We start from the raw sequence: 20,198 nt of genomic DNA on the forward strand, positions 1-20,198 counted from the left end.
CCTGCCTGTGGTTCATCACTTGACTCTCCAGCTAGGTCACTCAGCGCTGGGGGTGGGCACAGGCGCCGAGCGCAGCACCGATCTATCGTGCCGAGTGACTGGAACGCTGAGACCCGCCACTGTCGATCCCTAGCCCAGACTCTCACCTTCGGCCTGGTGACAGAATCCCTGAGCGAGTCCGGCACCATCCTGCTGCCGTGAGCAGCTGGGCCCAGGCCACTCCGCTGAATTTCTTCCTGGGGCACCCGGCTCTGCCTTTGCAGCCGCCATGGGTAGTGGACTGCAGGAGCCGTGAGCAGCTGGTAGGGGACAGCACCTCCTCCTGGCTGGCCTGATGAAGCTGGGCAGGTGCTGGCGTAGGTGGGGTTGGTGTGGGCTGAGGACGGTGGTGGCCTCCAGCTCCAGCAGCCGGGGACTGGCACCTCGGCTAGGCTCCCCTTGCTGTGCGGCGCCATCACCTGGGGAGCAACCGCACCTTGGCTCCCTGTGAGCTATTTATTAATGATCTCTAGACCTGTCTATGCATGTGAGCTGCTGCCCTCTGGGGGAGCACAGGTGTATAACAGGCCTCTCTGCTAGCCGCTCTCTGCCTGCGCTCTCCGGGGCTCAAGGTCACCTCTACAACAGCACTGCCAGCCGCACGCGGTCAGAAACCAGGAGCCAGGCCCCCCGGAAGCAGGAGTTTTAAAGGAATCACAATCCACGTGGGGTACTTTGCCTTCTGGTGTCTGAGCCTTTTCTCCAGCTTCTCTACAAGCATCCAGGCTAGAAACTTTGAATGCTGCGGTGCTCACATGACTCCGGGAGTTGGAGCTTTAAGGAAAGACACCAGACTGGCATGAGTCAGACTCCATGTGGTTGCCCAATGTTGGGATGTCTTATTTCTGTGCAGAGCCTGGATTGTTGCCCCTGCCGCGGGGACTGCCACGGGGAGCTACAGAAGGGAGCTGACCCTCCTAAAGAGACGCTGCCCTTCCTAGGGGATCTCTGCACTGCAATAGCAAGACAGGGCAAGGAGTGGGAACGGGCATCCTTCCACTGCTCCCGGCCCCCCACCCTCTGCCCTAGCCAGTGCTAACCTCTCCAGAGGCGTCTGACGAAGTGGGCACTCACCCACCAAAGCTTATGTTCCAATACATCGGTTAGTCTTAAAGGTGCCACAGGACCCTCTGAAGCCTGAATGATGGAGGCTGGAGGGATTCTATTGTTCTTGCCCCCAGCAGCTTGGCTCCCCCTCTTCCCTCCCACCACCACCACCAACTCTGCACCAAGCCCCATGACTCACTCAGCTCAGTGGGTCTGCACCTGCTGCCCTGCACCAGCACTCCCCCTCCGGGCAGCCAGCGGTACCAGCACAGAGCAGGCAGGGCAGAGAAAATTCCCCTCCTTCGTGCCTCTGGAAGGGGTCTCGTCCATGTCGCTTCCCCACTGCACCCCGCCCAGTGGAATCAGGTGTCTCAGGCATGGCACAGTACAGCCAAATGGCTCCGGCCTCTCCTAGCTCAGCACAGGGGGGTCACTGTGCAGGTGTCCTTTCATCTGGGGGCTCTGCAGACAATGCCCCTAGTCTCAGCCGCTGCTGGAGCCCTGGAGGGAGAGGGAGAGGGAGATGCTTAGATGCTGACTCCCAGCATGTTTGTAGTGCCCCACGGGGACCATACGCCCTGGGGTGGGGACTGGCTACAGTGGCGTAGATGCCAAGGTTTGGGTTAAACAGGTTCCAAGCTGGGGCTGCAGGGTAGGGTGACCAGAGGTCCCAATTTTATAGGGATAATCCTGATATTTGGGGCTTTGTCTTATATAGGCACCTATTACCCCCCACCTCCTGTCCTGATTTTTCACACTTGCTCTCTGGTCACCCTACTGCAGGGATCCAAGTGACCAGGCTGCTCACACATCACCGGCCGGTGATATCACCATGGGAACCGCCACAGGGGCTGTGCCAACCCCTAAAGAGTAGCAGGGTTGCACTTGCAGCCTGCTCTCAGGGCTGTAGACAAGCTCATTCACAGGGGCAGGTTAGTGCATCTGGACCTTGCTAGCCAGCTTTGACTCAGTGCGGGAGAGAAGGAAGCTGTTGCATGACAATTCAGACCTGGAGGAACAGATTCTAACTGTCAAGCTTGTAGGCAAAGAAACCACAGCTCTGACTCTCACGCACATCCGAGTGCAGATCCACACACACAGGGGCCCGTTTGATTGCACACAGCATGACACACACACCCCTGGGTTGTTGCACACAGCATAGATGTGCATGAAGACACACACGTGTGCAACTGGGCACATGGAAGACACATGCACACACAGACCCAATGGCTGGAAGTTGAAGCTAGAATAAATTCAGAGTGGAAAGGCGGTGTACATTTTTAACAGTGAGGGTCATTCCCCATTGGAACAACTTCCAAGAATTGTGGTGGAATCTCCATCACAGGCAATTTTTAAATCAAGACAGGAATATTTTTTCTAAAAGATCCGCGTTAGTTCCACCAGGAATTAATTCAGGTCTGGGTCTGCGTTAGACGGGAGGGCTGAACGGAGGATCACAGTGCTCCCTTTGCGCTTTACAATCTATGAATCCATGATTGTGCAAATGCACACAGCATCGACACACTGGGGACGTGCCCAAAATTCAAGAACACGCCCATGCACTGCATAGATCCTAGACGCACAGGGACGTGTGTGTGCAGTTATATGCATCATAGCGAAGCATGCATACACAATTGCACACAATAGACACGTGCACATTGCACACAATCATGCAAATACACACTACCCACACACACACACACACACACACACAGGCACAAACACATGCAAAAGCACAGACACACACCCTCATAAAATCTGCAGATGACACTAAGCTGGGAGGGGCTGCAAGCACTTTGGAGGACAGGATTAGAATTCAAAACAACCCTGACACATTGGAGAACTGGTCTGAAATCAACAAGATGAAGGTCAATAAAGACAAGTGCAAAGTACTTCACTTAGGAAGGAAAAAATCAAATACTGTACACCGCTACAAAAAGGAGACTAGCTAGTTAGGTGGTAGTACTGCTGGACAGGATCTGGGGGGTATCGCGGTTCACAAATTGAATAGGAGTTGACAATGTGAGGCAGTTGCAAAAAAGGCTAATGTCATTCTGGGGTGTATTACCAGGAGTGTCAGATGTAAGACACGGGAGGTCATTGTCCTGCTCTACTCAGGAGGCCTATGAAGTACTGGGACCAGCTCTGGGCAGCACACTTTAGGAAAGATGGAGACAAATTGGAGAGTCCAGAGGAGAGCAACAAAAATGATTAAAAGGTTTGAAAAACCCGACCTCTGAGGAAAGGTTAAAAAAACTGGGCATGTTTAGTCTTGGCAAAAAAAGATCAGGGAGCTGATCAGAGTCTTCAAATATGTTAAGGCCCGTTAGAGGAGAGCGATCAATTGTTCTCCCTGTCCACTGAAGGTAGGGCAAGAAGGAATGGGCTTAATGTGCAGCAAAGGAGATTGGGGATTCGATAGTTGGGGATTCAGTGCTAATGATAAGGGTAGTTAAGCTCTGGAACAGGCTTCCAAGGGAGGTCGTGGAATCGCCGCTGGAGGTTTTTAAGAACAGGTTGGACAAACCCCTGTCAGGGCTGGTCTGGGTTTACTTGGTGCTGCCTCTGCGCAGGGGGCTGGACTTGCTGACCGCCCGAGGTCCCTCCCAGCCCAGCTCGTGGGGCTGCAGCGTCTCTCACACCTGCCTCTCACAAAAGCTACCTCCTTCCTGACACAGCCGGGCTGGCTACTAGTTCTGCTTTGAAACATGCCAGTGACCAAAATGCACCTAGTTCAGTTACAGCAGACTTGAGACTGGCGGCCCATCTCTCCCCAGCATCCCAGCAAGCAGCACCCGCCTACCCAGAACCCAAGGCAGACAATGGCTGTCCACAGGCAACAGCAGAAACCGCCAAATGCCTTGGCCAGTCTCGTCAGCAGCACTACGCTCCCTCGCCAGAGGGCACAAGCTCAGTCCCTCGAGAGCCACACCACAGAGGCCACCTGCTCCCAGGTGAGGCAAGCCAGGCCCCAGCTGGGAACTGCAGCTCTGGAGATGCCTGGCGTGGGCCTGGGCATCTTGCCTGGGCTGGTCGTCACTCAAATGAGGGGGGTTGGCAGGATGGGATGGGCTGCGAAGCTGGAGTGCCTGGCAGCAGGGCCCCACCGAACAGCCCACAGAAATGAGGCCCACGGTCGGTGCTATCTGTCCTACCAGCAATTATCCACGGAGCTCCGAGCCAGAGCCAGCACCAGCCCCGCTTGTGCCAGCGGTGCTGCAGGGTGATCGACAATAGCGTCATGTGCTGTCTCAGAGCGTGCAGCCCCCCGGGACCGGTGAGCCCTGGCTCCATCCCTCTGCTCCCCTGTTATAGCCCCTAGGACCCACCGCCAATGGCACTGACTTCCCAACGGCACCATGTGTTCGCCCAGCTAACACCAAACAGTGCCCTCTGCCCCCTTTCATCCCCCAGGCTCCCAAAGCACCTCACCAACCGCGTGCACACGCCATGCACTGCAACGTGGCCACCTCTGGGGCAGAGGGCAGCAGCCAGGCATACAGCAACGCCGCACGCCCCGTGGGGGGAGGGAAACCCTGACCGAGGACTCGGGGCCAGCCCTGCCTGCTCTGACGGGATGCGCCACGAGGATCTTTAACATCCACCCGGTGCAGACGGGACAGGACATTGGGAGGTTCCAGGGCACACAGCGCCAGGCCGAAGCCTGGGGCTGGGGAGACCCTCCTGCTCAGGGGGGGCTCGCTGCATTGGGGCTGGGGAGTAAAATTAAGTACCCAAATAGCCTCATTTGGTATCAATGAATCCGGGGATGGGGGTCAAACACCCAGCAGTTATTAGACACACATGTGCAGACGCAGAGCCAGTTAGTAACATCCAGCCATAGAGGGGGCGTTGCTAGGTAACCTTCCCCACGGCTGCTACTAAAGCCTCCCCCACAGATAAGCGCCTCCCTGTCAGTACAGCAACCCCCCCGGGTCACTACCCACTCAGGGCTATGGATCCACCCCCCTGGAGCAGCTGTGCCACCTTCCCATTAGTCTGGGGAACTGCTACTAGAGAGTGAGCTACAGATATCTGTCCACAGTCACCACAAAGGACTGCATACAACGGTGCCCCACGGGGCCCCTGGCACTAGCTGTCTGGCTTTCTGCTGGGGGAAGATGCATTGAAGGGACCTTACAGTGGCCCTGTAATAAGGCACCCAACCTGAGGTGCACGTGCCTCAGTTTCCCCTCAGCCCAGCCCCCCAAAAAAGAGCAGTCTCTCTCACTGTCTGCTATAAATGATGCCACCTCTGGGCAGAATTTATTCATGTACACGTGCACTAGTCCATGGACCCCTCATGGGAAAACGCTTCTCCCAGTTCCCCCAGTAAAACACACCAGTGCATGCTGGTTTTCCACTCCCCTTTCCAGAAACATCACTTCCAGGTCACCTGCCCGAGAGCCCATCAGCACCCAGTCCCCAGTGCCTTTCCACCCTCAGCGCAGGCCCCCACTCACCCGGCCAGCCACTTGAGAGTGACCACCTCATGGCTCTTCGACCTGACCACAGCCCCGGCTCTCCGGCTTAGGAAGGCCAGTGGCCAGGCTCCTGCTGGTCTCCTGGCAATTCCTCCTTGCTCCGGGAGGCCTGCAGCACCCCAACTCTCCCAGCACCTCTCAGCTGTTCCTCCCCTTGCTTGTCCCAGGCAGCTCTGACCCTCTAGGTCCCCAGCTCACCCAGTCTCCACCCCTCTAGGACCCTAATTAAGCCTAAGTGAGGGTCAAGTGACCATTCACAGGTGCATGGGCTTCTTCCCTCTTCAAGGGCCAGTGTCAGCCTATGACAGACCCCATGTCAACAGGCCCTTGGGGAGAGCAGACCCCAGCCTGACGATGACCCGTCCCTGCTGGGCGCTGGCTGCAGCGCTCCATTCCGGCCGCACCAAGCAAGGAGACGAGGTAAAGAACTTTGAGGAGAAAACGCAGTTTAGGCACAAATTCATGTGGCCCGTTTCCAAGCAGCTTTGTCTCCAAGCAGGCGGGACCCTCTGTCCTGCCCCTGCTAGAGAGGGGGCCTGGTCATGGGCGTTACACCAGGTTCAAAGCCATGCATTCCTCCCACCAACTCACAGCCTGTCGTAACCCTCTGGGGCACGGCCCCATCAGGAGGACCAGGAGCTGCTATTGCTCAAGTCCCCACGATCCAGCCTGGGTGAGTGACATGCCCTGAGCAGTGATGGTAGGGGACATCTGCCCAAGGAGGGTTTAACCCACTGGAGGAGCAGGAAGGCAAGGATGGGGGCCAGCTCTGCACCCGTGCTGAGCAAAGAAGGAGTTCCAAAACAGGCAGGAGCAGCCGTGGAGAAGCCTTTCTCCCTGGCAGCAGCATGAAGGCAACAAGACCAGCAATGCTGAGGAGGGAGACGTGCCACCGTCCACGTCCCTCGAATCTTCAGATCCAGCCAAAGCCCTGGGAGGCCCATGTCCCAGAGGAGCACTGGGGGCTGGATCGCCTGGGGGTGGCAGCAAGTGAGATCCAGGTGGGCCAGGTGCATCCGGGCAGGTTGGCTCAGACTCGCCAGCAGAGCCGTTCCTGCCAACCTCCTGCCACAGGGCATGGTGTCAGGGAGCGGATCTCCAGCTCCCACTGGGCAATTGGTCACCCACCCATCAGGCCAGGGAGATGCTGTTACCAGGCGACCTTCCACATCCAACTGGAAGAGCTCTGGTGGCGAGTTCAGATTCTCACAACGGGGCCAAGGCGCCGGAGGCTGGTGCCAGGGTGGACCAGTGCCCTGGAGAGGGAGCCGAGCTAAGCCGTGAGCCATTCTCCCAGTGGCCCCACTAGGAGGAGGTGAAGGAGGAGGACCGGACGTTGGGTATGGATCTCTCCAGCGGGGACGGGGGCAGTGGGAGGCACCGGACGATCTTGCGCGCCGTCCTCCACAGATCAGCCCGGAAGCACTTGATGGAGAAGCAGTAGATCAGCGGGTCGATGCAGCTGTTGAGACTCAGCAGGGCCACACTCAGGGTGTGCAGGATGTCCAGAGTGGAGGGTGGGCTGCAGCCGGGGGTCTGCGTCTGGCCGGCCACCCAGGGGGCCAGGGTGAGGTGATAGGGGGCCACGCAGACCACGAACACCAGCAGCATCCCCAGCACCATGGCCCGGGCCAGCCGGCGGTGGCTGCCCTGGGAGGCAGTGGCCGAGAGCAACCTCATGATGGAGGCGTACGCCCCCAGCACCACCAGGAAGGAGACCGCGAAGAAGCCCACCACGGCGTAGGCGAGGTTCCTGTGCCACGCCAACTGCTCAAAGCACTTGGTGCCCCGAGAGCCTGCCCAGGTCTGCTGGGCTGCCAGGGAGGGGATGGCACAGCCCAATAACAGCAGCCAGACCGTCATGCAAGCTGCCACGGCCCCGTGGCGCCGGTTCAGAGCCAGGTCCAGCCTGGCCACCCGAACAGTGCAGTAGCGATTGAAGCTGATGAGGGTCATGAAGGCGATGGCGCTGTAGGTGGCTATGTAGTAGGCAGCCCCGGCCAGACGGCAGGTGGCGTCCGAGAGGGCCCAGTGCCCCCCGGCCAAGTAGTAGGGAATCCAGAGGGGCAGGGTGAGGTTAAAGAGGATGTCGGCCAACGTGAGGTTGATGAGGTAGATGCGGATGGCCTTCCTCACCTGGCCACTCTGCAGAAAGGCCAGCAGGGCCACCAGATTGCCAGGCAGCCCCACACAGAGCACCAGGCAGTACACCAGGGGCACCAGCACAAACTGCACTGGGTCACTCGGCTCACACTCCCCGCGGGCAGCGCCCAGGGGTGTCTCCGTCGCCTCCAGCCTGGCCGTCCAATTGTTCATCGCGGCACCACTGGAAGACAAGAGGGGGCAGGGTTAGAGGGGAGGCGTGGGCGGTGTGCCTGAAAGGGGGTCAGAGTCCTGAGCTGGGCGGGGGACTGACACTGATTAGGAGCTCCTCATAAAGCTGTGTCGTCATTATGTGAAGGTCTCTAACCATCAGAGGAGTGAAGTTCTGGAGCAGCCTCCCAAAGGGAGCAGTGGGGGGAAAAAACCCTAACTGGCTTCAAGACTGAGCTTGGTACATTTCTAGAGGGGATGGTATGACAGGACTGCCTACAATGGCATGTGGCCCATCGGCGACTGCCTGTAGCAAAAATCCCCAATGGCTGGAGAGGGACACTAGCTGGGAAGGGCTAGTGGTGGGTCTTGCCCACATGCTCAGGATCTAGCTAATCATCATATTTGGGGTCAGGAAGGAATTTTTCCCTGGGTCAAATTGGCAGAGACCATGGGGGTGGGGGGGGGGTTGCGCTTTCCTCTGCAGCATAGGTCACGGGTCACTTGCAGGTTTAAACTAGTGTCAATGGTGAATTGTCTGTAACTTGACGTCTTTAAATCATGACTTGAGGATGTCAGTGACTCAGCCAGAGGTTTGGGGTCTGTTACAGGAGGGGGTGGGCGAGGTTCTGTGGCCTGCGATGTGCTGGAGGTCAGACTAGATGATCACGATGGTCTCTTTTGACTTCAGTAAGAGTATCTGAGTACGACTAGACATTACAATTTAAACCTCACCAGTGTCCCATAAGTGACTTGCTACAAGATGTCAGAACACATTAGTATTGGAGCTGAGTGGGTCTAATATTGATTGAATTTTCTTTCTTGCTAGGGAATTGGATACAATGCTCCTGTCAGATAATTTCTAAGTTATTATCTGCCAAAAAACAAGTGTTTTCAGTTGCCTAAGTAGCTTCTGGAATCATGGTTAAAGTTCTCCCCCTCCTCTCCCCGAAAAGTCTGAAATGGTGCCCCTGTGGGTAGGCAGGGAATTCACCCACACACACGCGCGGCCCCGTTGGCCTGACTGGAGCCCACCCCCCAATCATTGAAGTCAAAGGACACCGATGCTCAGCGCTCCATGTGAACTAGGCAGCCCAGCCCGGTTTGAAAAAGGGGAAGAACCTGGCCCTTAACCCAGCAGCTCTCTGCAGAACAGTGATAATCAGGATGGCCCATTGCAAACAGTTGAAGGTGTCAGCTGTTTACAATGGGCCATCCTGGTCATCACTACAAAAGCTTTTTTTCTCCTGCCCACCTTAATTGATTAGTCTCGTTAGAGTAGGTACGGCAACACCCATTGTTTCATGTTCTCTGGGTATATAGCTATCTTCCTACTGTATTTTCCACAGCATGCATCTGATGAAGTGGGTTCTAGCCCACGAAAGCTTATGCTCAAATAAATTTGTTAGTCTCTAAGGTGCCACAAGGACTCCTCGTTCTTTTTGCTGATACAGACTAACACGGCTACCGCTCTGAAACCTGTCACCACTCTCTACGTGACCTGTCCATCCAGCAGAGGGGGGGCAGAGGGGTGGGGGGGGCAGAGGGGTGGGGGGAGTCATCCTCTCTGGCCCCAGCCCCCCAAACTCCTCATCCCAGGCCCCACCCCGCCAAAGCCCACACCCCCAGCCAGAGCCCTCACCCCCCCGCATCCAACCCCTCTGAGCCACCCCTTACCCCTCCTGAACCCCTCACCCCCGCACCCCAACCCTCTGTCCTAACCCTGAGCCCCTCCCACACACCCCAGCCCAAACCCCTCAACCCGAGCCCTCACCCCCCCACTCCAACCCTCTGCCCCAGCCCTGAGCCCCCTCCTGCATCATAAACCCCTCATCCCCAGCCCCAGCCAGAGCCCTCACCTCCATCCAGAGCCCTCACCCCCGCCCGCATCCCACCCCTCTGCCCCACCCCTCACCCCCTCCTGAACCCCTCATCCCCGGCCCCACTCCGCACCCCTCACTCCCGCACCCCAACACTCTGCCCCAGCCCTGAGCCCCCTCCTGCATCATAAACCCCTCATCCCCAGCCCCAGCCAGAGCCCTCACCCCCACCCGCATCCCACCCCTCTGCTCCACCCCTCACCCCCTCCTGAACCCCTCATCCCCGGCCCCACTCCGCACCCCTCACTCCCGCACCCCAACCCTCTGCCCCAGCCCTGAGCCCCTCCCACACCCCAAACTCCTCAACCCCAGAGCCCTCACCCCCCCACTCCAACCCTCTGCCCCAGCCCTGAGCCCCTCATCCGTGGCCCCACCCCAGAGCCCTCCAGGCTGTCACAAAGAGAGGGATTTTCTGGGGGATTTACAAGCCCCCGTGAGTCAGAGGCACAGCTGCATCCAGGGCCGAGGGTCTAAGCCACCCAGCGAAGATCCCGCAGAGACGCTGCCCCGGCTCCAGCTCGCAGCTGCAGGGGCTTAGCGCTCCTGCCACAGCCGCGTATGTGCGCCCGTCGGAATGTCCCTGCCTGCGTCCTGCTCCAGTCAGGCAGTGCGGCTCCCCCTCGGCCGAGCCAGGCGCTGGCTTCTCTGTGCCTGGCAATCACTGGTTCATTGGCTGTGCCCACTCACCCTGCACTGCTGCCAGCCACATGCTCCCCTCCCACGTGGGGAACCAACAACAGGCTACGTTCCCACCGGGAAGGAACGAGCAACTCAGATCGGATCAGCAGCTACTGCCCTGCCCCAGAGAGGGGCCAGCTTCCAGCAAAGGCACTCAGCCACTTGTTCAGTGCTGAGACCAGGGGGTCGGACATTCCTTCCTGACCCCAGCAGGCGATCGGTTGGAGCCCTGAAGCTTGAGGTTGAATCAAGCTCGCACAGCTCTAGGACTTACTGACACTCAGAAAGGTTTCCTGTCTCCCCCCACCGCACGCTTTTGAAACACTGACTCACTGGACACTGGCGGGGCCCCTCGTTAGCAGTCTCAGCAGCGAGGCCAAGCACACAGAAAGACTGTCCCTGCTCTGCAGCTATTCAGAGGGCCTCCGTCTGCTGGGCTGGCACATTTACCAGCTCTGAATGTGCAGGAAGCAAATAGGTGTGTACGCCCTTCTCCTCCCCAGAGCCAAGGCAACTAAGATCTGGAATTGCCCTGTCCAACTGAGTCCCTGCCTGGGATGGCGCTTTAGGGTGCTACGGAGCTACCCCAGCCATGCCATCTCCAGTGCATCTAAATCCCGCAGGAGCTGGCTCTGCAGGGTGGGGGCCATGCAGACACAGACACACCAGCGGGTGGAGAGCCCGCAAAAACCTGGTGCTCTTTTAAATGTCACGATGACACAGTACGTGTTAGACTATTCCGCGGACACCAGCTCTGTTTCCAAGCCCACTGGCAGAGCAGTGAGTTCGATAACAGAAAAAGATTTGGCCCTCTTAAGCTTTCCCATTAGACTGTTTATTACTAAGCAGTAGTGGCCCTTAGCTTGGAATATAGATCCTCATAATGCACCCTGGATCAATAGCAGTAGCTCTCAAAGCTCTCTACAAAGGTGATACAGCCATATCCCTCTTGAATGGATGGGGAAACTGAGGCACAGAGCAGCAAAGTGACAGGCCAAGGGGAGAGAGAGAGAGAGAGACTCTTCACACCCACACCCACACCCATGGCACCCAGGATACAAATTCCAAAGCTCACTCTTACCCAATGCTACCCCGCTGCGTTCTGCAGCGCTGAGCCAAAAGCGTTGTTTGTCACAGCTGAGCAGCCGGCCTGTCCCACATCGCAGAAGAAGGAGCCCAGTGATCTCTAGGACTTTCCCATCGCTGGGAATAACAGGGCTCCACCATTCCATGCTCTACGGCTGGTGTAGAAACCAGAGCAGCTATGCAGGGGCAGCCAAATGTTTTTTCAAGGAGGGGAAAGCAGCCTGCCCTGCTAAAGCCCCCCCACAGCCAGTCGCTCCTCTTGGAAGAGGGGGGGAAACTGGCTCTGGGCCCTACCCCTTCTTCCGAGGGCCCCATCCAAAGAACTGGCTAGTTCTGAGCACTCCCCTGCAATGCAATGTCGGGGGGGGGGGGAGGTGCAGTGGGAAACTCAGGTTCCTGGGTTGAAAGGCTGCTCCAAGCTGGTGTCTTACCCTGCGAGGCTGGCTGGTGGGTCGGCAGCGTTCCCGTCCCTGCTGCACTTTGCCGTCTGGCTGAGCCAGGTCTCTGGGAGGCTTTAAAGAGCCCAGCCAGGCTGCGTGGCACGTCTGATCTCCACAGCCCCCGAGCGCCGTCTCTCTGTCAAGGGTTAATCCACCCGGTGTCGCAGGGGATGGGGCGGCAGCTGGAGGCAGGGTAGGGCATGGCACCTGTGCATGTTTGTAAAAGGGGACTCCGAGAGGAAAAGCCCTTCTAAGTCTTCCCCAAGCCCGAGGAGGCCGGCAGCACTGCAAGTGGGGCTGTGGGGACGCAGCCCTGGCTCCCAGAGACAGCTCAGCCATGGTCCCACATCAGCCCCTGACCTACGTCACGCACATCTGCCCTGAGTGGGCTGCAGGTGGGAACAATGGGACCTAACAGCTAAGGCGGAGAGTCCAGGGCCCAAAGCACCGGGGGTCACTCTGTACAGAGGTGAAGGGGGTTCCTGTTTCCCTGACCCAGCCCCCCCCGCCCACACCGGCCCGTAGTGCTTAGCCCAGCAGGAAAGCCTGGTGCCGGCTGGGATGAATCAGCCGTGTGTGACTGGCAGGGATAATGGGCCTTTTCATTCCCTGCTCTCCGGGCCAGATTGACTGAGCAATGTGGCAGCTGAGGGTGCAAGCCAGGGTCTGCGCTGGCCTGGACTGCGATGGAGCTCAGGAATCTAACCACAGAGCACTCGCTGCAGGATCAGGGATGGAAAGGAGGGACAGAACTTGGAGAAATTAACACTTGTCGCTCCCCCACCCCTGCCGAGAGCTGGGTGTCGCTAGCCACATTTACCAGTGGGGAAACTGAGGCACAGAGTGGGGCAGTGACTCACCCATACGCAGTAGGAGAGTTGAACACAGAACCCAGGTGTCCTGGGCCCCTTTCTCTCACAGTTGTGAAGATTCTTCCTAACCATAGCTGGGATACAGAACAACAGCATCCGCCCCCATGGGTGAGAATTTGCCCCCCCCCCCCCCTCTGGGACTGGCACTGGTTACACCTGTTGATAGCCAACTACTCAGGCAAGACGCACAGCTGCAAATTAAAGTGCATCGTGTCTTTGCCCAGCTGTGCTAGGGTTAACACCTCTGGCTGGACCTGGGGCAGTGCCTGAGTGTGACTGGTCCTGACCTCAACCCCAGACTCCAGCAGGACAACACTCACCTTGGGAAGGAGGGAGGGATAGCTCAGTGGTTTGAGCATTGGCCTGCTAAACCCAGGGTTGTGAGTTCAATCCTTGAGGGGGGGCCATTTAGGGATCTGGGGCAAAAATCTGTCTGGGGATTGGGCCTGCTTTGAGCAGGGAGTTGGACTAGATGACCTCCTAAGGTCCCTTCCAACCCTCCTATTCTAGGATTCTATGAAATGAGTGACTCCCATGGGGATTCCTAGATGCAAAAGCCAAGAGAGACCTTCAGATCAGCTTGTCTGACCCCCTTGCATAGCACAGACCACAGCCCCTCACCCAGTTACCCCTGTCCTGAGTCCAGGAACTTGTGTTGGGTTAAAGCCTCTTCCCAAAGGGCAGCCAGGCTGGACCATCAAGAGATGCAGAGGTTGACACTTCCTTTGGTAGCACTTTCCAACAGCTACTTACCCTCACAGCTAAAAACTTGCACCTCCTTTCTGTTCCCACACATCTGGCTCCAGCTACCAGCCACCAGTTCTTAGAAAGCCCTCTCAGAGCTGGTATTTTCTCTCTGGGAAGTTATTTGTGCACAGTAATCAAGTCACCTTGCGATAAACTAACCAGACGGAGCTCTTTAAATCTCTCATTGCAGGGGATTTTCTACGGCCCTCAAATAACTTTTGTCTCTCTTCTTTGCCCCTTTGCCAATTTTTCAACATCCTTTTTAAAATGTGGAGCCCAGAACTGAATGCAGTATTGGTCTCACCAATGCCGTATACCGAGGTAAAATCCCCAGCCTGCTCCTGTTGTGAAGGCCAAGACTGTAACAGGGTTCAAAAAAAGAACTAGACTCTAAGTTCATGGAGGATAGGGCCATCAAAGGCTATTAGCCAGGATGGACAGGGATGGTGTCCCTAGCCTCTGTTTGCCAGAAGCTGGGAATGGGCGACAGGGGATGGATCACTTGATGATTCCCTGTTCTGTTCATTCCCTCTGGGGCTCCTGACATTGGCCACTGTCGGAAGACAGGATACTGGGCTAGATGGACCTTTGGTCTGACCCTGTACAGTTGTTCTTATGTTCCTACTCACTTCACCCGTTTACACCTCTAACGATCACATTAGCTGAATTATGCGTATCCCACGGGAATGGGGGGAGCAAGGATCATGGCCTGAGGGGTTTGAACCCCCTGGGCTCTGAGCCAAACATTAGCAGGAATCCCTGAGACCCGGGATCCTGCAGAGACCTGCAGTGGGAGAGCCCGCGGGGCAGGAACTAGCACGTATTTGGTGCAGTGCAGCCCGAGGGATGGATGGGGAGCATGACAACTCCATGTGGTCAAGTTTCCACAACTCACCAACGGTGCTGAATGAGTGGCGAGGGGAGAGCAACACTGGAGTTTCTGTTCCTTTCAGGTTTTGTTCCTTGTTCATTTCAAAGTGACGTTCAGAACTGGGAGGCCTTGCCAGACAGGTGCGCAGCACTAGATTGGTCTGTGCTCCGTCAAAGGCTCCAGCACTGGGGCTTCAGGAGACCTGGGTTTTGTTCTGAAACTCGCAGCATGACCTAGGGTACGTGACTTCCGCCTCTCAGTGCTTCAGTTTCCTCCCATCTGAGCAACAAGGTTTGTGCAGGTTAGTTAGTTACTGCTTATAACGTGCTTGGAGAACCTTGGCTGGAAGGGAAGGGATACATTCTTAGATGGTTTCTTTTTGGAACCTGTGGGCCCCTTCCCAGCGATGGGTGTGTGCGCCCAGAAACCACACAGAGGGGCACTGTGCCAATGTATGATCATAGACCCAATACCGGGCCTGCTGCTCTGCATTTGTGAGTGGGAAGCAGAGAGTAAATAATTTACTGATCCCCAGGCCCTCCAATCCAGCAGAGGTCAGGCAGTAGAGAGAAAAGTAGTCATCCTCTATTCAGGCTCTGCCCACACCACCAAGCTCCACCCACAAACAGTGAGTCACTGACTTCTTGATTAAAAGGATCCGCAATGAAATGTGCTGGTGTTTGTTTACATTTGTCATTAGGTTTCAGAGTCAACACGCCATGGTGATCGATGCTCACATCCCTCTTGGAGTTTCAGTCTGGCTGCAGACTCAGGCACACAGCACTGCATGGGCCATGTTTTGAAGGGGTTTCTTTAGACATAAGGGGAAGTGATAGCATAACACACACAGTGTTGTACTGGCCAGAACCAGTTAAATAGGACTTCCATTTCCTCCAACAGACCGATCTCCCAGCATCCCTGCCACCCTGCCTGTGAGCTGGGAGAATCGAACCTCTGCCAATGGGGGACTCCTGCCCCCTCTGTGATGAGCACCAGACACTGGGGGTCTCTTTGCTGAGACAGGGAGACTATGTGCACCAAGGAGCTTCCTTCCCATCCACTCGGCAACTGAGTAATCAATGCTAGTAGAAACACACCAAGAAAAGCCCTCCCTGCAGCAGCAAAATGTCCAGAGCTGGGGACCGGTGCCACTCTCTGGGGTTCAGATGCCTGGCTGCAATCGCCCAGGGGATTCCAGAATAAATGCCTCACAGGCCTGTCGAGTGTGTTCCCTCATGTGTTCCCCAGCCTCAGAGCCTGCCCGACTCCCTTCTGACTGGGCGGGGGCGGATGCAATGAACGAGGCGACCTGGTTCTCAGAGGTTGTCCTGCCCACAACTTTCCCAAAAGTTATTTCTCTGTTCTCAGAAACAAAGAGCAAGAGGGTCAGAGGCGCCAATCTGAGCCCCTGTGCAGGGGGGCTGGAACAATGTGTGTAGTAGGGGTGCTGAGATATTGAACCAAACTGTATATAATGGAAACCACTTCACGCCAGGGGGTGCGACAGCCCCCTCCGCACCCTTATTTCCAGCACGTATGCCCCAAGACTGTTTCGCATGGTCTCTTTCTGGCCCCAGTTACAGATACTCATCTCAGGCTTGGGAAGGGGGTAAATAATTCCTTTTGATCATCAGCGAAAATCAGACCAAGAAGCAGTTTGCGTCACTGAGCTATGATGTGGTGCTGGCAATTCAGACATATTAGCATCAGGGTGACGCACAGATGGCTCTTCTTTTATTTTCAAAAATGAACCTAGTGCTTTCTCATGCAGCACATAATCGACCTGTGGAACTCCCTGCTGCAGGAGTTCTTTGAGGCAAATGCTGAGGTGGATCACCAACCAAAGATCAGATTCTGAGCACTCTCAATCCCACTGACTCCAGCAGGCATTTCAGGTGCTCAATAGGTGGATAGGATCCAGCCCATCTTTGTATCTCTGCAATGTAGGATGATGGTGATAATCAACTCCCAGGCTCCACAGTGTAAGCTGTAGGGGTCAGGAAGGAATCCATCCCATTCAGGGAATCAGGCACACTACAAGGATTTCCTCCTCCTCTTGAGGTCTTGGATGTTAGCTAGACACATGCTGTCTGAGCTTGCCTGGCAAATCCTCTGGGCTTGATTCTCCACGGCCCTGCTCCTGGTGTAGTTGTTTCCATTAGTGCAGCAGTTCTCAAACTGTGGGTTGAGACCCCAAAGTGGGTCGGGACCCCATTTTAATGGAGTCACCAGGGTGGGTGTTAGACTTGCTGCAGCTCGGGGCTGAAGCCAAAGTCTGAGACCCACTGCCCAGGGCTGAAGCCCTCGAGCTCTGGCACCCCACAGGGAGGTGGGGCTTTCCCCCCTTCCCGGGGCCGTGTAGTAGTAGTTGTTGTCAGAAGTAGGTCACGGTGCAATGAAGTTTAAGAAACCCTGCACTAGTGCAAAGCGAGTGCCACTATTTGGAGTTGCTTTCCACACCCATGCAGGGCAATGGAGAATCAGGGCCTATATTCTCAGTCTGACAGGGCTGTGTGTGTGTCTCTCTCTCTCTCACACACACACACACACACCCCACCCCCCACCCCAGGGCTCTCACGCCCTGGCCCTGTGACAGTTGGTCCGGCACATATCTCAGAGGCCCCAGCTTGCCGCCTGGTTCCCACCCCCGCGGTGGCTGTGCCTCCCCTGCCATCCGCCCACAGGCTGATTTCTCTCAGATCTTCTACTCCCCGGGGGTCTGGTCTGTGCTGTGGTGGCTGATGGGAAGGCTCTTGCCTGGGTCCAGGAAGCTGTGGGGCCCTGCTATAGCAGGCCCTGCCCCTGGCCCCCAAGACAGATGAGAAGCACAGACCCACCTGCCAACATGCCACTCCCCTGCCCCGGTAGGGCCAAGCAGGGAGCTCGGTCCTCGGGGCTACGCAGCCCTTGGCCTCTGGGTCCGCCAGCAAGGGGTCACCAGAGAGAGCAAACCTTGCTCTCAGCCCCCAAGCGGGGAAGCCTGGCCCATCTCTGCCCCACACGGAGGGTATCCACCCCTGGTGCCATCCTGCTGGACGCGTGGCAAACACCAGACTCACCAGCAGAGGAAGGAAAGTGCATTCTGCTCCTGTAAGAGCAGGAGCCCCAGAGGCTGGGGAAAAATGCTGGGAATGTTACAAGTGATGGAGGGGTGAGGGGCAGGGGTGGGGAGCCAGCAGGAAGCTCTGAGCTTCAGGCATCCCCCAGGGGCCAGGGCTCCCAGAGAGCCACCCCAGCCCAGCAGCTGCGGCATGAACAGTCCTCCCCCTTTCCCCACCCCCCTGGACCCTGAGTCACGGCTGCACCTGTTGCAGCCAGAATCCCTTGCAGCCGGGCTCTGGGGGCTGTCAGGGCGGGGGAAGCCAAGTGCTGCCAGGTGGGGGTGCACAGGAGGGAGCGAGGCAGGGGTTTGTCCCCCCCCCCCAAATTGCCAGCACCTGCCCTGTGATCCTGCGAGCGCAGCGGGGGCCACGCCACCTGCTCTGGGGACGCCGGCAGCTCACACACGTGCCCTCGCATGCCAGACCGAGCTCGTGCAGGAAGCGGTTGTCCCCAAACCAGTCCCTGCTGCAGCTGCATCTTCTCAAGCAACCTAGGGACTAGAAGCCCCCTTCTGCCCTGCGAGAGCCCGCAGCAGGGGCTACGGGAGACCTCATCCTCGAGGCACCAGGAGACCTGCGTCGTCCCTGGACCCAGGGCACCTACCACAGTCGCCAGCTTCGCTCTTGGGAGCCACAGCCCTTTGCAAGCCAGAGTTGTGACCCCACCCCATGGTTGGATCCTCCCCTCCCTGGGTGCATCAGCCAATGCAGTTACAGGGGCAAGGGAGAGGCCCCTAAGCCCAGAGCTGACCACTAGTGACCTACTAGGATCCGCTGCCCACAGACCCGCAGCACTGCCAATGTCGCTCTGATACCTGGGCGCTTGCCTCCCGCCATGGTGCTGCAGCCTCAGGCTGATGCCAACACAGTCACAGCTGCACGGAGCATGCCCAGAGGAAAGGGAAATGTAACCCGCTGTCCAGCGTGTCCATTACAGACCCCAGCCCGCAGCAGCAGGGCAGGACAAGCTAGGCTGGTCTGCCCGCTTGCATGTGACTGAACTAGGCTGCAGGGGCCTTGTGGCACAGCCCATGTCGTCGTATTCATCTGGATGGACGCTGCAGGCCCAAAGCATGAACACGACCCCGTCACTGTCCAACAGTAAACAGCGCTAAATGGGGTGGGGGTAAGCTGGAGACCTTGCCCGCTCCGGACTACAGCAAACACCGCAGGAAATCCATGCCAAAGGCTAGAAATTTACAGACTGAAGCCCAGGAAAGGAAAAGAATCAAAACAAGGCAAACACTGAAAGTGGACTTGAAAGATTATGAAACACAAATAATGAAACCTGTTCAAAGTCTCTTTCTAGAGAGGGTGATGGTGGGTGAGAGTCTCATTCTGCCAAACAGTCCTCCCAGCTGGGGAAGAAATGGGTAGTTCTGGTCAATTTTGAGTTAGTAACGTCAGTTCCTCGCGTTTGATGAAACACACAGACGCTGAAGGAAGAGAAGAGATAGGATAGCAGTTGGGGGAAATACAGATTTTGACGTTGGCAGGATACAGGGTGGTTGATCAGTTACAAATGGATGGTCTGGACTGGCAGGCCGGCAGTGACAGCTGTTGTTCTGGGCCCTGGCTTGCTTCCCCAATTGGGGACATCATCTGGTTGATCACGGCAGGTCCCTCTGCTTCATTGCGCTTCCTTAGAGCTGGCTGGGGTATCTCATCTTGCCTGCGGTGCAGCCGCTCCCAGGATCAGGTGAAAAGCCAAGAGAGGAGAACAGGATGATCATGAGGGATGGAAAGCAGACAGAGGGGGCTGGGGGCAGACAGAGCAGGATGTCACATGTAGCAGGCTGGGGTCCTCGCTGGTGCAGCAAAGATGGTCAAGCATCGTCACTGGAGTATCAAGGTCTGAGCGTGGCAGTAAAAACCTTGCCCCAGCCGCGGTGGTGGAAGAAGTCCCTTCCTTTCTCCCCAAGCCTCTTTTGAGGGGCCCCAAAAGGGGTGATAGGGAGAATGGTCCCACCTCTCATTTTTTGCCTACCAATTAGGCCTAATTTCCAACGCACCAATTTTAGTCCATTAATTTCCCATCCCTTACTCCGCCTGGTTACCCGTCATAATCTTACCCAGTCCGCGGGGGCAAGCCGCAGACCCCCTCTGTTTATGTTAATTCAGTCCGTCCGTCTGTCTCCTTCGTACGTCTTTTCTTAAACAGTTCTGTAGAACAGGCCCCTTCATGAACCTTCACCACCACTCTGGCCACGGCTACACACTGGGGCTTTCCCCAGCTCTGACCGCTGGGGCTCACGGCTGCTTCCCGCCAGGTGTGACTCAGAGCCCAGCCCCCCTTCTAGGGGAAGGGGGGAGTGTCACAGCTATTGGATGGCCCCTCCATGGGCAAGCTCCACCCAGCTGCTCCCCTCCCCCCCCAGCCCCACCCACCTGCACCATCCCCTGATCCCAGCAGGATCTGCAGGCACGCATCGCCCATCCACGGCATGGTCAGGGAGTCTCCCCAGAGGCCTGTTTCCTCCTCCGCATGCCTTGCCCACCAAGGGCTGAGGATGGGGTTAGCACCCCCCCACACCCCATTCCCATTCCTCAGCGGCGAGGATAGCACAGTCCATGGCAGCGACTCACCCGTTTGCAGCAGCCGCTGAGGCCCAGAGCGGGGACAGAACAAGAGGCAGCCAG

The 20,198-nt window shown here is 57.0% G+C and overlaps 1 protein-coding gene across 1 annotated transcript; it reads right to left on the reverse strand.

The window, feature by feature from the left end:
* Window positions 1-5,366: 5,366 nt before the first annotated feature.
* LOC101944570 (platelet-activating factor receptor-like) lies at window positions 5,367-12,274 on the reverse strand. Its single transcript, XM_042854023.2, has 2 exons — window positions 11,959-12,274; window positions 5,367-7,896 (listed from the first exon to the last, which is right to left on the reverse strand). The coding sequence occupies exon 2, from the start codon at window positions 7,884-7,886 to the stop codon at window positions 6,876-6,878; it is 1,011 nt and encodes a 336-aa protein (XP_042709957.2). The 5' UTR covers window positions 7,887-7,896; window positions 11,959-12,274; the 3' UTR covers window positions 5,367-6,875.
* Between the last annotated feature and the right edge of the window lie 7,924 nt (window positions 12,275-20,198).

The sequence above is a fragment of the Chrysemys picta genome, chromosome 23, assembly GCF_011386835.1.
Source record: "Chrysemys picta bellii isolate R12L10 chromosome 23, ASM1138683v2, whole genome shotgun sequence".
In the NCBI taxonomy this organism is placed as follows: domain Eukaryota; kingdom Metazoa; phylum Chordata; order Testudines; family Emydidae; genus Chrysemys; species Chrysemys picta.

What these genes read in the sequence shown, in the direction of transcription:
- LOC101944570 (XM_042854023.2), bottom strand. Translation starts at nt 7,886, where the DNA reads ATGAACAATTGGACGGCCAGGCTGGAGGCGACGGAGACACCCCTGGGC.